The sequence below is a fragment of the Panthera uncia genome (assembly GCF_023721935.1).
Source record: "Panthera uncia isolate 11264 chromosome A1 unlocalized genomic scaffold, Puncia_PCG_1.0 HiC_scaffold_17, whole genome shotgun sequence".
Taxonomy (NCBI): domain Eukaryota; kingdom Metazoa; phylum Chordata; class Mammalia; order Carnivora; family Felidae; genus Panthera; species Panthera uncia.
This window is the reverse complement of record NW_026057577.1, coordinates 44,760,400-44,781,504: the sequence shown is the minus strand read 5'-3', so window position 1 is coordinate 44,781,504 and position 21,105 is coordinate 44,760,400. Positions and strand designations below refer to the sequence as shown.

The following is a 21,105-nucleotide window of genomic DNA, read 5'->3' as shown; positions in this document are numbered from 1 at the left end:
AGTAACATTGTTATATTAATTTTTTAATCAAATAAAGGATGATAAACCAAGTAAAGTCATAACTCTGGTCGTGCCAGACTCATAGAAGTGTGCAATAACTCCACTGGCAGGTATAAACTGCAGGGCTTCAGGCGCTCCTGAATGGGGAGTTGCTGTGCCTAGCCAAAAGAAGCACACAGTTTTAGGCATGAGGGAGGTGAAATGACTGGCATAACTCCACCCGATGGAACTTTTCACTGCGGATGGTGGTCAACCCATCCAGATACATCTTCTTTGGGGAGATAGAAATGCTAGTAGGTGAATAAAGAATGGGATGTTGATCAAGTTCAAGGATATATCCTTTCCAGTCTGGGAAACCAAAGATCCCAGAATGACTACATAACTGAAGACATAATGCTCCCTGTGTAAACTTGCAATAAAATCTAATTTCTGAAGGCAATATGTGAATGTTTTTCCCTTGCGACCTCAAAGAATCAGACTAATTGACTTTTGCAGAGGAAATAAAAAGAAAACTAAAAACTGAATCTAAACATAATTGAACAGAGTTTATATCTAGGACAGGTTGGTATGTACAACAGAAATCTATAAGGAAACTATGTTAGCTATTAGGCACATATCAGGTGCTTGTTAAGTAACTAAATGAATAATAAAAATATACAAGCATTCAGGTTTTAACAAGGAATTCCAAAACTTAAGCTACGAAGATTGTTTTTTATGCATATTGCTATGATAACTTCTTAAGTGCCTTCAGTATTTTAGAATTTCAAGTATTTCACTTTTCAGGTTATTCTAAATATCTTATTTTTGTATCAGGAACCCAATACGTTGTCTTAAAATATACGATTACAAGGTTTCATTGTATTCTTTTTTTTAATTTAAATTCATATTAACATATAGTATAATATTGGTTTCAGAAGTAGAATTTAGTGATTCATCACTTACATATAACACCCAGTGCTCATACCAGCAAGTGCCCTCCTTAATGACCATCACCCATTTAGCCCATCCCCCACCCAGTACCCCTCCACAACGCTCAGTTTGTTCTCTGTATTCAAGAGGCTCTTAGGGTTTGCCTCCCTCTCTGTTTTTATCATATTTTGTTTTTCTTTCCCTTCCCTTATGTTCATCTGTTTTGTTCCTTAATTTCCACACATTGTATTATTTTTTAATAAAATATTTCAAGTGTATAAATATAGTTAATAATATTACATATATCTAAGTGGCCAATATCCAGCTTAGGAAACAAAATACTATAGCTATAATCAACTTAAGAATTAAAATACCACAGATAAAGCAGTACAGATATGACCAACATACAGCTTGAGAAATAAAACACTACAGATATGATCCATAAAACACTCTGTGACCCCTCCCCCCAAATTCTCCTTCCCCAGAGGTAACAACTACTCTCAATTTCTTGTCTATCATTTTCATGTGTTTTTATTTTATTTTATTTTATTTTATTTTATTTTATTTATTTTTATGTTTTATATTTGAGAGAGAGACAGAGAGCAAGTAGAGGAGGGGCAAAGAGACAGAGACAGAGACAGAATCTGAAGCAGGCTCCAGGCTCTGAGCTGTCAGTATAGAGCCCGACGTGGGGTTCTAACTCAGGAAACGAACCATGAGATCGTGACCTGAGCCAAAGTCGGACTCTTAACCGGCTGAGCCACCCAGGTGCCCCTCATGCATGTTTTTAATACTTTTATTACATCTTTATTCTTATGTTTTGAGAGAGAGACAGAGAGAGAGAGCGAGCGAGCGAGAGCACATGTGCGAGCACAAGCAGGGAAAGGACAGAGGGAGAAGAAGAGAGAGAGAATCTCAAGCAGGCTCCATGCCCAGCACAGAGCCCCCTGATGCAGGGCTGGATCGCACACTGACTGAGCCACCCAGGCACCCCACTGCATGTTTATATACCCATAAACAACAGCAGCAGTGATTTCCTCTTTGTTTTGCACACTTATCTCCTAAGACCTTTGAAAACTATTTACCATCTTGCACGTTTAAATTGACACTTAAATAATGGCACAAGATGTATTTTCAAGTTTATTGCATATTGAATGCATCCTCTAAATATGTTTTTGTCAAAGCCTTGGAGCTGCAGTTTAACTTACTCAATTTATGGAAAATATAGCCGTATAACTTAATTGGCAAAGCCAGTCCTCATTGTCAAACCCAATCAGCCAAATCTGACTTCTCTGTCAGAAGAAGTCTAACTTAATTTTTAAATTCAAATAAATGTATTATTATGTGTCTCTATGACAACTTTCTCACTTGTGGATTTTAATTTTAAGATAGATAAATGGTTATCTAGGTGGACAAAGAAACTAGAAGGCATGGATCCTTGCCATGAGTTTGTCAGCTGGCTGAAATAATGTGCTGCCCCGTTCAGTAATTTTTACTGAAGATTTCTCTGGTTTAGTCTCAAGAGACTATCCCTCAGGAGAAATTCACTCTCCAGTAGTCTCTGTTTGGTGCCCTGGAGATTTTTAAACCCCAAGGCAATGCACCACAGTAAGATTTAGCAAGGACAAGGGGTAAGCTTTTCTTTTGAAAAGTGGGAGACAGATGATTATGAAAGATGTCAAAAAGGAGAACTGGCAGACCAGAAAGAGTTCTCAGACAGATCGTTTTTAGGAAAGATGACATATGGAAAGAGAGAATACGGAAATTAGTTTCTTTAAGGCCATCCATACCCGCATATCCCACTGGACATCTTCGTGTTCTCAGGGGTAGAGGTATGCCAATTTGAAAACCAGTAATCAGTAGGAGCGGTTAGCAAACTTGGATCCACCCACCACCTGTTTTATAAATAAAGTTACACTGCACATAGCCACACTCACTCATATATGTAGTCTATAACTGCTTTCACACTACCATGGCAGAGTTAGGAACAGGAGCAACGAGACCGTGTCTCACGACACCTGAAATATTTACTATACGGTGCTCTGAAGAAAAACTTTGCTACCTCTCATCTACAGCATCACGTATGTTTTTCAAAATTCTTCTCTTTAAATAAAAATTATATATTCACATAACTTATAGGGCTACATTGTTCTAAAATATTTATGATATGCTTTCAAATGATGCTTCTGGTTATGGCCCAGGCCAAACAAGGGAGCTGAGAAACTGTTTGACAGCTATAAAGGAAGACTCTGCTCCTAAATCCTCCACAATATCTAAAAAAGGTTTTTGTGTTACTACTTCTTTACTTTCCAATTTTAAGCACAGTATATTGACTTATTACTGAAAATGAGGATTTATGGGGCATCTGGGAGGCTCAGTCATCTAAGTGTCTTACTTTAGCCCAGGTCACCATATCATGATTCATGAGTTCGAGCCTCGCATGGGGCACTGTACTGACAGTGTTGAAGGCTGCTTGGGATTCCCTATCTCCTCCTCTCTCTGCCCCTCCCCCAATTGCCCTCACTCTCTCTCTCTCTCTCTCTCTCTCTCTCAAAATAAACTTAAAAAAAAAAGAAAATGAGGATTTACCTCATCCTTCTTGAGACTGAATACTCTCCAAATAGTTATAGATCAATATTCAATATTTATATTATGAATAAACACTATAACAAGTAAGTTATCTAGTATACTAGGATTTTTCTTTTTCCTACCTAAGTTCTGTTTTTCTTGGAAATAATAAGTAAATTCTGTTTATTGTCGATGTACTTAGCTTTAACTCAACCTCATTTGTTAAGTTCAGTAAGTATATGTTCCTTTAATCACTCTCTTTTCTGACTGGTACCTCTTCACTCAAATTTGTCTGGATAAATAAATAAACTTTCCATAAATAAACTCCCAGTTTTCAAATGGGAGAGAAGTTGCTGGGTTTTCAGACTTTCACAAAAAGAATTTAATAGCATCCTTCTCTTTTTTTTTTTTTTTTCCATAAGACTTAACACTGATACAGTGCTATTATTTAACATATGGTTCATGTTCAAATTTTACTAATTACCCCAATACTGTCCTTTATGGCTAAGTTTTTTCCCCAATCCAGGGTCACATATTACATTTAATTGTCATGTTGATGAGTCTTTCTTTGTTGTTCATAACACTAACATGACCCATCTGGTGTTTAATGACATGTGTTCCAATTTAGGTTTTCTGGCTTTGCCCTCATGATTAGATTAGGGTTCTGTATTTGAAGAAATACAACATAAATATTACCTTATTCTCAGTGCATTATACAAGGAGGCACACATATGAAGTCTGTCCTACTTGTTTAAGGTGGTATCCACTAGATTTGTCTACTCTAAGTATACCTTTTTTTTTCCCTTTGTAATTAATAAGCAATCTGTTGGGAGATACCTTGAGATCATGTAAATATCTTTTTTTAAATGTTTATTTTATTTTTGAGAGAGAGAGAGAAAGAGAACGGGGGAGGGGCTGAGAGAGTGGGAGACAGAGGATCCGAAGCAGGCTCCATGCTGTCAGTGCAGAGCACCATGCGGGGCTTGAAACCACGAACTGTGAGATCATGACCTGGGCTGAAGGCAGATATAACCAACTGAGCCACCCAGGTGCCCTGAGATCATGTAAATATTGTGTTTCCCAACAAAATTTGACCCAATGGTTTTAGCACCCACTAATAATTTTTCCCTGAATAAGCTATTACAATGATCACTGAAAAATGGTGATTTTCCAACTCTATTATTGCACCTACAATTTACTGGTTAGCATCTAATTGCTTCTTAAGCAGATTTTCAACTAAGTTACTGTTTTTAGCACCAGCCTCAACTCCACTTTTAGAATTTCCTGGCACTGCCAATTACTGAACATTCTGAGGTTCTGTGATATAAACCGGGTTGCTTCTGGGCTTTCTTCTCTGCTGGATGAGAAGCCATTCTCCATTTTGCTAAATCTGTTACCACCTGTTCGTCTGCTTTCCAGCTTCTAAAACACTGTTGCTGTTTTTGTCTCTTCAATTTCTTTGACCTTGTAGGTTTATGCTTTTTAAAACAAATCCCTTTGCTGTTGTTTTCATTAGGCTTATAAAGAAAAAGTAAACTCAGAGTTTAACTTGCTAACTTTACTTGACGGTCCATTAATCTTTCCTTGCTTTCAAACTTTATATAAATAGTATTGTACTGTATGAAATCTTCTGTAACTTGCTTTTTGTTTGACATCATGTTTCTGAGATTTATCCCCATTGATAAATGTGGCTCTAGTTCATTCATTTTTTTAAGGTTATTTATTGAGAGAGAGAGAGAGAGAGAGAGAGAGAAAGCAGGGGAAGGGCAGAGAGAGAGAATCTCAAGCAGGCTCCATGCTGTCAGCACAGGGCTTGATGCAGTGCTGGAACCCACAAACTATGAGATTATGACCTGAGCCAAAATCAAGAGATGGATGCTTAACCGTCTGAGCCACCCAGGCAGCCCTAGTTTATTTATTTTTAATGAATCATGCTGTAACCTACTATATGAACATGTTGCAATATTCTTCTCCATTTCCACTTCATAGCCAGAAATGAGTGTGAGGTTTGAGGTAGGGGTCCAAAATCCATCTTTGCAATTTAAGGCAGCAGGAAAGTGGGGTTACATATGCAAAATATCCATTTTAAAAGACATTTCAATTCTGTAACTTCTAAAATGAACATAATAATACTGGGTACTGAGAACTCAAGCAATAAGTGTCAGTTACTTGGAGACAATGGTGAAATGGGCCTCAAGAATTCATAAGTAAGGGGCACATGCTGGTTCAGTTGGTGGAACATGCGACTCTTGACCTTGGGGTCATGAGTTCGAGTCCCATGTTGGGTGTAGAGATTACTTAAAAATAAAACTTTATAAAAAGAATTCAGAAATAAGATTTTTTTCTGAAAATTGAACTGTAAGATCAACATCTTACAGGTCAGAACAGTGATGTGAAAAGAATAAACGAAAGAACATCTGCAGGGTCAGCAACATTTGATCATAATGTAACCACTGTAATAGCAAAAGAAATAATATGTCAGTCAGAATGGGGAAGCAAAGAAAAGAAGAGATCACAGAGACATGCTGGCAGTCCATAAAAACAGCATCCCTGAAAGCAAAAGCCTCAACCAGCACATGGCAATTTTTACTATTCCAAATCATAAGGTTATTCCTAGTATAGAGACAGATGTTGGGAACTGTGGCCAATTCTATTTAAATATTTCCATTCCTATGGGTCAGATTATCCCTATTGTGAGATGGACACAATAGGCAGTTATAGCCCTGATGCAATTAAACATTTATTTTACTTAACTCCCTTTATCCTAATGTCATACTTACCAGGTAACCTACTGTTTTTTCCTGTGCTAATTGAATTTCTATTGTAAATTAACAGATTGGAATTCTGGCAACTATTTTAAACTCACATATTTATCTTTTAGTCATTGTGATATCTTTTAGAGCCAAATCACCTTGGACATGGACAAAAGTGACTCTTTGAAGCTTCTAGGTCAGATCTGAGAACACAGTCAAGTAAAGGAATTACTGTTAAGTATTATCCCACCTAGCTACCCCAACCTTTCATTTGACTACAGCATCACCATCTCCATTTCTACTGGCTTCTAGAATTTTCTCTTCCTTTTTTTATGGAGTATATGTATTAAAAATGAAATAGGTGAGGTCCAATATTATAGCTTTCTTCTAGTGTCTGTAAACCTATTGCTGAGTCATGTATTTTGTCAATATTTGGCAATACATTTATTTACTTTTTACAACAGAAAACTTTGTTTCCTACTGTTCTGTCAGTACGAAAGAAGAAGAAATATTTAAAAATATTTGCTATACGTGACTTCAAATGGAATATGGTCATCACTAGGAAAAGTCTACCTCATTAATTTTGTGAAATATTAATTCAACTTGTACCACACTGACGAATAGGTGCTTTACTATATTGGCAACCAACAGTAACAATACAGTACAGGCAATGCTCAAATTCAAAATATGTTCAGTTTTATCAGGTCATTTTACAGTGGGTTGCTGGAAATTCAAACTCTGCATGGAGACCACGAAATACACTTACATGGCAATGAGATTTCCAATTCTGTCAACAAAAGCTTATCAAATAATTAATCAGGCTCTGTGTTAGGTATCTGTGACATACAAACAAATATGTCTTGTGCCATACAGCTCATACTATAGTCAGAAAGATGGAAAAATAAAACAGAGAGTTATAATACTGAACTCGAAGAGCTACACAGCTGTACATGGCAGTACAGTTCTAATTAGATAGGAGCGATTAACTCTACACGATGAAAAGTTGAGCAAACAGTCGAGGAATTTTAAAGGGAATCAAAGAATCCCATCAAAGAACTTTAAAGGGAACTAAGCACAAGCAGAAGTGTGCCAGCTGATGAGAGAGGGAAAAGACAGGAAACCTGAGAAACAGTAGGGAGTTCTTGTAGAGTTGAGTGGGTATAACAAGCAGAAGGAGGAAAGTAAGAAAACGTGGGCTGGGCACAAATCAGGAGGCCATTCATGGTCTGCCAGGCAACTAGACCTTCTTTCGGACAGAGCTTCCCAAGAAATATGCCTAAATATTTATTCCTTCAGACTTGAAAGGGGCAAGGAGAAAAAAAAAACTGGTGTCAGAGGGTAGATGTGTTTGATTTTATAAAAAACAGCCAGTTTTTTAATGTGGTTGCATTATTTTTACAACAACCAGTACTACATGAAAGGTATGGTTGCTCTAGTTATTGTTAATCTTTTGAATTTTAGCTCTTTTCTTGTGTGTCTAGTAGAGTGGCATCTCATTGTGGTTTCCCTGATGACTAGAGATGGTGAGTATCTTTTCATAGGCTTAGTGCTCATTCTTGTATTTTATAAAGTGACTGTTCAAGATTTTTACCCAATTTTTATTAGCGTTGCCTTCTTTTCTTTTAAATCATTGAGTTGAGGTGTTCTTTGTATAGTCTGGATACGAGTCTTGTCAAATACATACACTGTGATTATTTTCTCCCAGTTTACTGCTTTGCTAATGTTATTTTTTGAGAAGCTTAGTTTTAATTTTGATTAAGTTCAAATGATCAATGCTTCTCCCTTCTGGATAGCGCTATCTCTTGTTTACCCCAAAATTGTGAAAATATTCCACTATGGTTTCTTCTAGAAGGATTTTAAGTTTTAGCTTTTATGTTTAGTCTATGTTCCATCTTGAATTAATACTGGCACATGATGTCAGGTAGGGATCTTTATTTTTTCCATGTGGACATTAAGTTATTCTAACACCATTTGTTGAAAAGTCTTTCCATTTGTAATTGTGTTCCTTTGGTGCCATTGTCAAAGCCAATTGGCTGTATGGTGTCTACTTCTGGATTCTCTATTCTTTTTTTTACATTTATTTATTTTTGAGAGACAGAGAGAGACAGAGCACAAGTGGGGGAGGGGCAGAGACAGAAGGAGACACAGAATCTGAAGCAGGCTCCAGGCTCTGAACCATCAGCACAGAGCCCAATGTGGTGCTCAAACCCACAAACTGTGAGATCATGACCTGAACCAAAGTCGGACGCTTAACCGACTGAGCCACCCAGGCGCCCCTGGATTCTCTATTCTTTTCCATTCATTTATTTATATATCCTTATCCCAGTACCTCATTACTACAGTTTTAGAGTAAGTCTTAGTGCCAGACAGTGTAAGTTCTTTAATTTTTAATCTCCTTTTTCATGATTGCTTTCAGCTACTTTAGGGCCTTTGCATTTTCAAATATATTTTAGAATTCATCTATATCTTGATTTCTACAAGTCTGGTGGAATTTTAACTTGATTTTTATTTGACTAACTCTCTACACCAGTGGTTTGCAAGGCATGGGCTCTTGACCAGCAGCATTAGTATCACCAAGGATCTTGATGCAATGAAAATATTCAAGCCTCACCCTAAGACCTAGTGGATCAACCACTCTGGGGCTGGGACCTGCAATCTGTGTTTTAACAAGCCTTCCTGGTGATGGTGATGCATGATAAAGTATAAGCTTTGCTGCTGCAGATCAATTTGGAAGAAGTAACGTCTTAGCAATTAAATATTCCAACCCACGAACAGATATTTCTCTCCATTAATTTAGGTCTTCTTCAATTTCTCTCAACAGCATTCTGTAGTTTTAAGTGTACATGTCTTGCATATATTTTGCTTAATTTATATCAGGGTATTTAATATTTTCTGACACTACTGTAAATGGCACTCTAATTGTTACTAGCTAACCTTTAGCCGTAGCGTACAGGTAGAAGAGACAGAAGTCTATTTGGGGGTGGGAGTTCACTAAGAGATTTGAAAAAAACGTAGAGAGCTCAAATGCTGGTAGCATCTTGAAAACTAACTCGTTTTAACAGACATGCAAGATTAGGAGGTTGTTTCCAATGAAGTGACATAGGTATGAAGCATAAGCAACTGTGCAAATCACAAAAAGAGGGACAACCAGATATGCTCTCCCACAGTCTTGCCAAACATTTTCTACAGTCTTGACAAAAAGATCAAACATGAGTAGCCAGCTTCTGGATGCAGGTGCCAAACTGAAGGAAAGACAGAGGACAGAGGAACATCGTGAACGAACATGAATAACATAAGATCAACAAAATCTAAACTGTGACAAGATCTACAGGTTAAATAGGCTGGGTTTTTCAACAGACAAATTTATAAGAAAATAAAAGGGATAGAGGAGAACCACAGAGATTGATGGAGATTTAAATCAAATATGAAGTTTTTAAAAAATGTAAAACTCTAAACTATAATGTACATTTGGGTGATAAAATTTTATAAATTTACTGCAAAAGGTTCAGGGTTGCTTTTGGGGGAGGCTGTATTATGACAGAGTACATGATTCTGGATTAGATGACAAAGTTCTATTTTTGACCTTGTGGAATTCACCTTATAATAACCCATTAAGCCATATATTTAATTCCTGTGGCTTTCTGTAAACTTGTCTTACTTTAAATTAAGTAGTTTTCTCTTAATCGGACATATGTAGAATCTGGGATTTAAGAGTTTACAAACTGTAGTGGTAGAATGGTGTTTGGTGATGGTAAGAACTAAGGTGTGGCTACATTAGTGGTTGTTCACTTGAGGTATGGATATTAGTGTGGATGGAGTAAAAAAAAAACTGAACAGCTAAGACTTGGGAAGGCATTGAAGAAGTCTCTAAGTCTGGTTCTCATCTTCACCATCAGGGTGGGGAGTGGCCTGGAGGTTGGGAGAGACAAAAATTATAAATAGGTGGAGAAAAACATACTTAGGTCACAAAGTTACTACTCTCCCCTAGGTTCACAAAATGAAAGAATATTTTGGAAGGGAAAAGGGAAAGAAAGAAACAGTTGAACCCACATTCTTTCTGTGGGTTGTGGTAAAATGAGCACAAGGAGGCTCACTATCTTTCAGACACAGGCAGATTTCAGTTGAGGTTTGTGGTAGAGAAAGTTCCTAGGAAATATTAAAAGTTAAGGATAAATTGCTAACAAAGAAACAGAAATTTCTGAAACACAATGGAAGAGATCAAGAGGGAGGAAAGTGTGTGTGTGTGTGTGTGTGTGTGTGTGTGTGTGTGTGTGTGTGGTGGGGAGGATGCAGAAGAGCATAAAGAAGGATGACAGTGATAATACATTAGAAAAGATGCAAGGGAAGGCTCCCATTCCGATATTCAAGAATGTGAGCATCATGGATAGTATGACTTGATCTCACTGTTCTGATTGGAGCTTGTCTGAAATGCTGGGATTACTTGAAATTTACAGGGGTGGTGTCTTAGCTCTAATAGGTTCAGGTGCCTTCATCTAATCACTTTGCACATCAGTGTTTCCATGGAAGAAGGCTTTCAGAATTCTGAGGTTAGAAGAAACTGCTTTAGCTCTGAGACTAAGAAGTCTTAATATGGCCAAGTGAAGAGGAATTGGAAGGTCTCCTTGATGATTCCTAGCACTGCAAACCACTGGGGATGCTTCTGAATCTTGAATCACAATGACTTTTTCTTCCCTTTTATTTCCAAGGTTCACAGATATTAGAAAGATCTGACAAGAGTAAGGCAGGGCAAAAGTGGAAGTAACATACAAAGCTATAAATGGGCTTAGAGATAAGCTTGTTCAGAGCCCAGCCTGACAAACACTGATGGGGTCAGTATAGGAGAAATGGAGCATATGTATGTCAGTTTATGGGTCACCATGAGTTCTGCCCTGGTGTACCCCACCTCTCAACAAGTGGGGCCTGACTGGTGGAGCAACATTTCTGTTGTCATCAGGGCTGTAGTAGTGAAGGAAAAGTGGAGAGAAAAGAAGAGGGAGGTCCTAAACACAAGAAAAGGAGAAGGCAGTATACTAATCAATTTGGAAAATTTCCTCTTATGGAATACATTTAATTCTAACAAAACAATTTTAGAACACTTTAGGCTATTGTTTTAAAATAAAAATTATGAAATAACTATGTTTTAAAAATACTACACCACAGCAATGCTATACTTTTTATTCTCTGTGCTACCAAAACTGTTTTTAAAGTTTAAAATAAAAATTCATCTATTATACTGAGTGTTCCATGTTACATGCTAATTGTGTATTTTAAGGTTTCTTCAGATATGATAGAGTTAAATGTATATAAAATTATAACATTTTACATTTGATATAAAATTGAGGGAAAAATAAGCACAGGATGATTTGGATAGAACCATGAGATTCAGTATTTCTCAGACTTTTCCACCAAAGCACCCATAGCAGAACACAGCTCCCAGGAACCAGGCAAAACATCCTGATGTAAGCTGCTTTAAGTCTAAACTTTCTAAAAAATATTTTTATTTTGTATTGCATTTGTATTTTTTCATTTTAAAATTCCTGTGAATTGAATGTTATATTATATAACTTGTGCATTTATTATAAAGATGTTTTAAATTCTTGTCTGTGGAGTAAAATGAACACTCTGGGAAGATGCATAATATTTATTCTGAGGCTTCATGTAAACTCCCAACTGAGAAACACAGCATTATAAATACATGCTATTTGAATATTTTTGTTGTGTATTCTTACCTCCATCGTAGGTGGAGTCTTTCTTTTTCCTCTAATCCAAGCTAGAAAGACAAATAATACTTAAATGTAAATTTTTGATAATTTGCACAAACACTTTACTTATTCATGCATAAAACAAATATTTATTGAGCACCTGTTACATGTTATTTTAGGCACTGGACATCTAAGGAGGGACCAAACATGAATTTTCTCCTCTTCTGCAAAATATATACTAGTGAAGGGGAACAGAAAACAAACACACAAATATACGATGTCAGGTAATGATTTGTGTCCTGAAAAAATACAAGAGCATAGGGAGTTCAATAAAGAAAGGCAGTTCCATTTCCAAAATCAGACCTAATAAGTGCCTGATTTCCACTGAGTGCTCAATGTTTGTAGCAACAGGAAGCAAGTGGGCCAGCTGCCTCAAGGGAAGTGTATATGAATCACATGGAAGATGGTGTTTAGGAGAGTAGAATCAGCCTTTCTGGGTTCAAATCTCGACTGCATCCCTTACTAGCTGTGTAATCGGGGCAAACTACTTAATTTTGTAAGCATCATATTTCCAATCTGCAAAATATAAATTATAATAATATCTACATTTAACAGTTGTGAAAAGTATATGAAGTTATATATACAAATTTTTAGCTCAGAGCCTGGCATACAGTAAGCATTAAGTCTAAGTTAATATTATTAATATTATTAACTATTATTATCTCTATAATTCAATACAGCTATTTTTTTAAAAATAGGCTGAAAAAAAAAAACCCTAAGAGCAATAGTATCAGCTTGGACTATAAGACTATATCAAGAAAATATATTGTAGGAATTTGGTCTTTAAAAAGTAGAAAACTGATCACTTTAGTTAATTCTTTTTAATGTTTATTTATTATTATTGGGAGACAGAGAGAGACAGAGCATGAGCATGGGAGGGGCAGAGAGAGGAGGAGACACAGAGTCTGAAGCAGGTTCCAGGCTCTGAGCTGTCAGCACAGAGCCCAACGCGGGGCTCAAACCCATGAACCGTCAGATCATGACCTGAGCCGAAGTTGAATGCTTAACCGACTGAGCCACCCAGGCGCCCCTCACTTTAGTTGATTTAATTTTCATTACAAAATTGTGAGGTATCCTTATTTAATAGAGAAATTAAATAACTGTCTCAAATTTATACAGTAAGTACTAATGGTAGCATGTGAGTCCAGAGTTGTCCCCATTTCTAGCTCCAAAAGATATCCACATTCTACTAAGCTGCCTCTCAAATTTCAGTAAGCAACAAGCAAAGAACACAAAACTAGGAAGAAAAGGTTGCACTCTTAATTACAAGTCAGAAAATAAGAATTGCTGACCCCATTTTACAGTTTGGGAAACTGAGTTTCAGAAAGATTAAGCAATCTGCCTAAACTCAACAGCCTGGGAATCAACCCCTTGTTAAAATGGCTCTAAAACCTGAACTCTGTTTACCAGCTACCTTTTATTCAGACCAGCTCCACCAGCCTGCCTTTTGTCATCCAAGCAACAGCACCAGGCAGGAACTGTCCTCCAGACAAACCCAGTACTGAATGGTTATTGGGGTACAATGAGCAACATTCAATTGTCGGCCTTGCACTAATCCCATATAAGTATTTTTAATATAGTTCCAGTGTTTTATCTTCTCTACTCCTACTTCTGAGTTTCTACCCCTGTTGTTTTTCTCTGTATTCTTTTTATTCTTTTTTAAATTTTTAATATTTATTTATTTATTTATTTTTACCACTTATCCATTTTTGAGAGACAGAGAGAGATAGAGTGTGAGTGGGGGAGGGACAGAGGGAGAAGGAGACACAGAATCCGAAGCAGGCTCCAGGCTCTGAGCTGTTAGCCCAGAGCCCAATGTGGGGCTTGAACTCACAGACCGCAAGATTATGACCTGAGCTGAAGTCAGATACTTAACCAACTGAGCCACCCAGGCGCCCCTGCGTTCTCTTTCTCGTTAGCTTCCACTCCTATTTGGTCCATTTCTAGTCCCAAGTTGTACAGATTTTATATTCCTTATTAGGCTTGTAAGGCTGTCAGGAGCAAGATGCATCCATGGGAGATTTATTTTTCTACCGGCTAAATGCCTCAAAAGAGTAGGTGCTTAACAGCTGTGGAACGAATACTTCCACTATAAAATATTTCCACTACACAAATATTTGCTGTAATGGGATTTTTACCTGTGTTAGAAAACCCAGCTTAGCAATAGCAAGATTCCTCTGTGCAATCAAGGAAATGAGTGCTTTATGGAATTTTCAACTGCCTTCTTATGGTCAAAATAAAAGTTACTTAGCTTTATTTATCGGCATTTTTTCCCCCAGGATAGAGCTTCTTATAAAATAATTCAACATAAGCCATATACCTCTAAAAGGTTTTAAGCAGTAAATCTTCAGTTTTAAATTAGATTAAAAACTTAATTAAGAAAAATCAACTGCTAGGGCAGGGGTTGGCTAACTACACAACTTGAGAGTCAAATTCTGCTTGTAACTTGTTTTACATTTTTAAATGGTTGAAAAAAATATCAAAGGAAGAATAATATTTCATGACACATGAAAATTACATAGAATTCAAATTTCACTGTCAGTAAATAAGGTTCTATTGGCACATAGCCACACTTGTAGAGCCCACAAAGGCTAAAATACTTATCACTTGGCCCTTTAAAGAAAGTTTGCCAACCCCTGTGGTAGGGCAACCAGTAAGTATAAGCCTTATATCAAGAATGATCTATCCTGATTCAAAAACACTTTCATAATATCTAAAATAAAAATCATTATTAACTGCTACACTTTTTACTAATGAAGACCATGTACTACAGAGTCTGTGAACATATACTGTTGGCTTTAGATCATGCTGGAAAAGTATCACGGCACAATGCATACTTACTACCACCATGAGAAAAACAACTTAAAACAACAACTACCACCATGAGAAAAACAACTTAAAACAACAAACTGTCTTATCAATAAGTCCATAAAACAACATTTCCAGTTTCTTTGTAAGGTTAAAATAAGAAAAATACTTCAAGAGAATCTAAATAATTTTCAAAAAAATCCCTGAATTAATAGATTGAGTAAACTCTGATACGTGTTTTCTAAAGTTTACTTGTTTTGTATAAGTTTATAAAATTCATGCACAGAAGAATGCAGTATAACTCAGATAACGTATTAAGTACTGCCTAGAATAGTTACCCTCATGGGACACACTATTCTCTAAGGAAAGATATAGGACTTCCTTTAGCTTTGTTTTAAATGGCTCAAGGAAAAAGATCTTAGTTTTATCTTGATAAATAAATGCAATTGCTGATATACATTTGTATAATTCTACAATAACCAGATACTTGAAATGTTCTTGAGATGATGGTTGAGGACCATTTACTGCTATGTATCCAATAAAGGTTACAGCTGGAAATATTCAATGTGATCACTCATTTATATAATCATCCCTAACTTTCCCAATCACTCTATGCAACAAAGGAAATATCCTGCTGAAGGTTGGCAAAGGTTAGGAAGAGGAAGAATAAAAATATGCATTAATATCAAATCATTACATTTCTTTTTTTTTATCCTCATAACAATCTGGAACTGAACCTCGATCCAATTATAAATTATATAATGATTCTGCCATTGCTAATTATATCTGTATGGTGGATTCTGTATCAGTCTTCATTATAATGTAACCATTGTTTGAATAGAATTTAGCAAGATAACTGGAAAGTTTATGTCTTAAGATCCTAGCATTCTTTCATCAGTGTTCATCTGCATTCTCATTAGTATGCATGAAATTTTCATTGAACTTTAATACTCTTATTGGAACATAACACACTATAATAAGCGTAAAAGTGAGCATGCAAATTAAAGTTCCCATTAATCACTAAAAGGGACTAGAAGAAGCAAGCAGGAAAATACTTCGTGAAGCATACATTTTTCAAATTTCTATAAGCACTGGAAACGGCTAATATACTTTTAGAAGCAGTGCCAACAGGGGTTAAGGTAAATGAAACATTTATCACTAGATTCAGGAGGTGATCATTCAGAACTAAAATTATGGAAAGCTTGTGAGGAGTCTGCATCTAAAACATACTGCATTAGAAATATGTGTTGTTTAATTCATTCAAGGATAAGACAACACTATAATAAAGCCTCATCTTTTAAAAAATGATCTTTGCCAGTTCTGGGTGTATATATCTTATAAAAATCTATAAAAACAAGAATCCCTACTTTTTAACTGTGAAAATTCTTCAAGTGATATATTATGAAATGAGTCACTTTCTGATTACTGACTCTTGAGCATATCTTAAAGACATTATTAGATTTAATTGGCATATTTAAGTTAAAATTTTGGGGATGCTCAAGCCTATTACTATTCTTTTTCTTTAATCCTCTTTAGTTTGATATAATTTATAAACAATACAGTGAAACCATTTTAAGTGTGCAATTCCATGAATTCTGAAAAACGTTTACAACCTTTTAACCAGCACCAAAATCAGTATATAGAATGTTTCCATCACTTGCAAGTTTCCTATCTCTGACCACATGCAAACACCCACCCTAATCCATCCACAGCTCCCAGGTAGTGCTACACTTTCTGTCACTGTTGATGAGTTCTGCCTTACCTACAGTTTCATATAAATGGAATTTTACAGTATGCACTCTTTTGCATCTAACTTATTTTACTCAACATAATGTTGTTAAAGTTCATCCATGTAACTGTGTGTAGAGAACAAACTCTTAAGGTAGCCTCCACAAACCCCATCTCTTCATGTCCACACCTTTGTATGGTTTCTTCCCCTTGAGTAAAGGCAGGTCCTGTGACGTACTTCTAACTATGATAAGAGGGCAAAGGAGATGGAATGTCTACGAGTGCATGATTATGTCATGTAAGCTTACAGCATCCATTTGCTGGAGGCTCTCCCTTGCTGGCTGTAAGAGAAAAGGTGGCATGTTGAAGAATCCCATGTGGCAAGGAACTTTCAGTGACTTCTAGGAGCTTAGGGTGGTCTCTGGCCAGCATCAAGTGAAAAACTGAAGCTCACAGTCCTATAGTTGCAAGGAGCTGAATTCTGTGAATAACCACACATGTGGAACAATGGATCCTTCCACACTCAAACCTCCAGATGAGAATGCAGACCTGGATGATACCTATTGACATGGTTTGCAGTCTATGTGAGACCCTAAGTAGAGAACCCATCTAGGCTTGGACTCAAGACCACAGGAACCAGGCGATGATAAATATATAGTGTTTTTAGCTAAGTTTGTGGTAATACTGATGCAGAGTAATAAAAAATAAATACAGCGAGCACAGCAGCAGTTCATTCTTTTTATTCCTGTGTAATATTCCACTATATAGAAAATGACAATGTGTTTATCCACTGATTTTTGTTGGGTGTTTGGGGAACTTTCAATTTGGGCTTTTATGAATAAAGCGGCTATGAAAACTTTCAGTAAGTGTTTGGGTAGACTACGTTTTTATATCTCTGGGTTAATACCCAGCAGATTTCCAGGTTATAGTGTAAGAGTGTGTTTAAGTTTATAAAGAATAAGCTATTTCCCAAAGCAGATGTACCATTTACACATTGGCCAAACATTTATGTACATTTCAGGTGCTTTACATCCTCATTAACACTTTGTATTGTTAATCTTTTAAATTCTAGTGAGTCAGTGGTATGTAGTGGTACTTCACTATGGTTTTAATTTGCATTCCTTGATAACTAATGATGTTACATATCTTCTTTTTAACTTCTGATGCTAGTCCTATTATTGGGTTGTGAGAGTTCTTTACATATTCTGGATACAAGTTTTATGTCACATATGTATCACAAATTTTCTCTTCATCCATCTTTTCATTTGTTCAGAGTTATCTGTTAAAAAAGAGTTTAAAATTTTTTGATGAAGTCCAACTTATCATATTTTTTCTTTTATATGTGGTGTCCTATATAATTCTTTGACTATGCCATGATAGAAAGATTTAGTCCAATGTTTTCTTCTAAAAGCTTTAACTTTCACATTTAGGTCTGTGATCAATTTCAATTTAAGTTTTAGATTTAATATGAGGTAAAGATCAAAGTTTATTTTTTTTCATATGGAAATCCAACTATTTAACAGTAGTTGAAAAGAATTTCCTTTTCCCATTGAAAACTCAAATGACCATATAAATGTAGGGACACTTCTGGACTCTCAGTTTGATTCCATTAATTTTATATCTATCATTATAGTGGTATTAAGCTGTCTTGAAAAATGTAGCTTTTTAAAGTTAAATCCTCCAACCTTGTTCTTTTTAAAAAGTGTTTTAGGCAGTATGGAGATTCCTCAAAAAGTTAAAAATGGAACTACCCCATGATCCAACAATTGCACTACTAGGTATTTACCCAAAGGATATAAAAATATTGACCCAAAGGAATACACACACCCCAATGTTTTCAGCAGCATTATCAATAATTGACACATTTCTCAGCCATCAAAAAGAATGAAATCTTGCCATTTGCAAGGATATGGATGGAACTAGAGCATTATGCTAAGAAAAATAAGAGAAATAAAAATACCGTATGATTTCACTCATTTGTGGAAATTTAAGAAACAAAACAAATGAACATAGGGAAAAAAGAGAGGCAATCAAGAAAGAGTCTTAACTATAGAGAACAAACTGGTTACGGGGAGGGGGGAGGTGGGCCGGGGGAGGGGTTACATAGGTGATGAGGATTAAGGAGGACATTTGTTGTGATGAGGACTGGGTGTTGTATGTAAGTGATGAATCATTAAATTGTACACCTGAAACTAATATTACATGCTATGTTAACTAACTAGAATTTAAATAAAAATTTGAAAGGAAAAAAAAAGTGTTTTAGGTATCCTAGATCCTTTTACATTTTAATACAAAATTTAGGATCAGCATGTTAATTTTTTGTTTTAATTTTTTTTAATGTTTATTTATTTTTTAGACAGAGAGAGAGAGAACATGAATGAGGGAGGGTCATAGAGAGGGAGACACACAATCTGAAACAGGCTCCAGGCTCTGAGCTGTCACCACAGAGCCCGACGTGGGGCTTGAACTCACGGACCGAGAAATCATGACCTGAGCCCAAGTCGGCCGCTTAACCGACTGAGGCACCCAGGCGCCCCTCAGCATGTTAATTTTAAAAAGAAAAATTTACTAGTATCTTGACTTGGGATGCACTAAATGTACAGATCAAATTTAGACAAATAAAATCTTTTAACTATTGACTTCAGAACCACAAAAATGTGTATCTCTCCACTTATTTAGATTTCCTTTAATTTCTCTTAGGAATATTTTACATTTTTCAATGTACAGGTTGTAGAGACATATTTTTGTAACATTATCCCTAAATACTTCATGTTTTTAATGGCATTTTAAGTGACAGAATAAAAAAATTCATTTAGCAATTGTTTGGTAATAAAATGTAGATAGATAAGTGGTCTTAACATATTGCCCTTATATCTTGAAAACTTACTAAATTCATTATTTTATAGATTTTTTTGAGGTTGTCTTTATGCACAATTATGTCATCTGTGAAGAGGCTTTTACTTTGTCATTTCCTATCTGAATTCATTTTATTTCTTTTTCTAGCCTTATTGCACTTACTTGAATTTTCCAGGATAATATAAAATAAAAATAGTGAGGATACCCTTGTTTTGTTCCAAATTTTAGGGGGGACAGTGTTCTTTTACTATCGAATATGAGGTTGGTTACTTGTAAGTGCTTTTTCCTCTTAATATCCTTTATTAGGTTCAGGAACTTCTCAGTTCACGTGTGTAGAGAGTTTTTAGTTATGAATGTATGGTGAATTTTGTCAAATATTTTTTCTGTACTAATATGAAATTATGATTTTTCTTCTTTGTTAAAAGTTGAATATAAATGCAAATGAAATGCACAGTGAGATACCATCTCATACCTGGTTAGGACGGCTATTATCAAAAGACAAAGAATAGAGGTGCCTGGGTGGCTCAGTCAGTGGAGGGTCTCTTGATTTCAGCTCAAGTCGTGGTCACAGGACTGTGGACTTGAGCCTCACGTCCGGCTCTGTGCTAAGTGGGAAGCCTGCTTAGGATTCTTTCTCTCCCTCTCTCTGCCCCTCCCCTGCTCTCTCTCTCTCTCAAGTAAATAAATAAGCAAATGAATGAATGAATGAATGAATGAATGAATAAATAGTTTTAACAAAAAAGACAAAGGATAATAAGTGTTGGTAAGGATGTGGAGAAAAGAAAACCCTATGTACTGTTCAGTGGGAATGTAAACTGATACAGCCAGTATGGAAAATAGTATGGAGTTACCTCAAAAAATTAAAACTAGAACTACCATATGATCCAGAAATCCCTCTTCTGGATACATATCCAAAGGAAATGAAATCATTATTTTGAAGAGATATCTGTGCTCCCATGTTCTCTGCAGCATTATTGGCAATAGCCAAGATATGGAAACAACTTTAATGTCCATTGATGGAAGAATGGTATGTGTATGTGTGTGTGTGTGTGTGTGTGTGTGTGTGTGTGTATATATATATATATATATGTATGTGTATATATATATATATATATATATATATATATATATATATATATTTACAATGGAATATATTATTCAGTCTTAAAAGAAGAATGTCCTGCCATCTTTGACAATATCAGATGAATCTGGAAGACATGGTAAATGAAATAAGCTAGATATGGAAAGAAAAATACTGCATGATCTCATTTTTATGTGGAATGTAGGTGGCTACCAGGGGTGGGAGATGGGGGAAATGGGGCGATGTTGATCTTTAAATGTTAAACCAACTTATATTACTGGGATAAATTCCACATCATTATGGCATATTGCCCTTTTTTATATACTGCTGGATGCAGTCTGCTAATATTTTGTTAATGATTTCTGCATCTATGATTATGTCAGATATTAGTTTATAGTATTCTTTTCTTTATTGTCTCTGACAAGAGTTGGTATCAGGGTAAACCTGGCCTCACACAATGAGTAGATAAGTAAGTATTGCCACCTCCAAAATTTTTGGCAAGAGTTTATAACCTATCAAGGTGCATAAAATGAAAAAAAAATGAATTCTATAATTTCTCAGGGCAATGTTCTATAACTGTCAACTAGGTTACACTGTTTGATACACATAGTTGTCTTCTACATAATTCTTACAATTTCAA

General features: G+C 35.9%; 1 protein-coding gene across 1 annotated transcript in view; it reads right to left on the bottom strand.

The window, feature by feature from the left end:
• NDUFAF2 (NADH:ubiquinone oxidoreductase complex assembly factor 2) overlaps positions 1 to 21,105 on the bottom strand; it is a 169,698-nt gene that overhangs the window by 34,173 nt on the left and 114,420 nt on the right. The window contains exon 3 of the mRNA XM_049648556.1: positions 11,960 to 12,000. Within this exon, the coding sequence (XP_049504513.1) occupies positions 11,960 to 12,000 (41 nt within the window). The remainder of the gene's footprint in view (positions 1 to 11,959; positions 12,001 to 21,105) is intronic.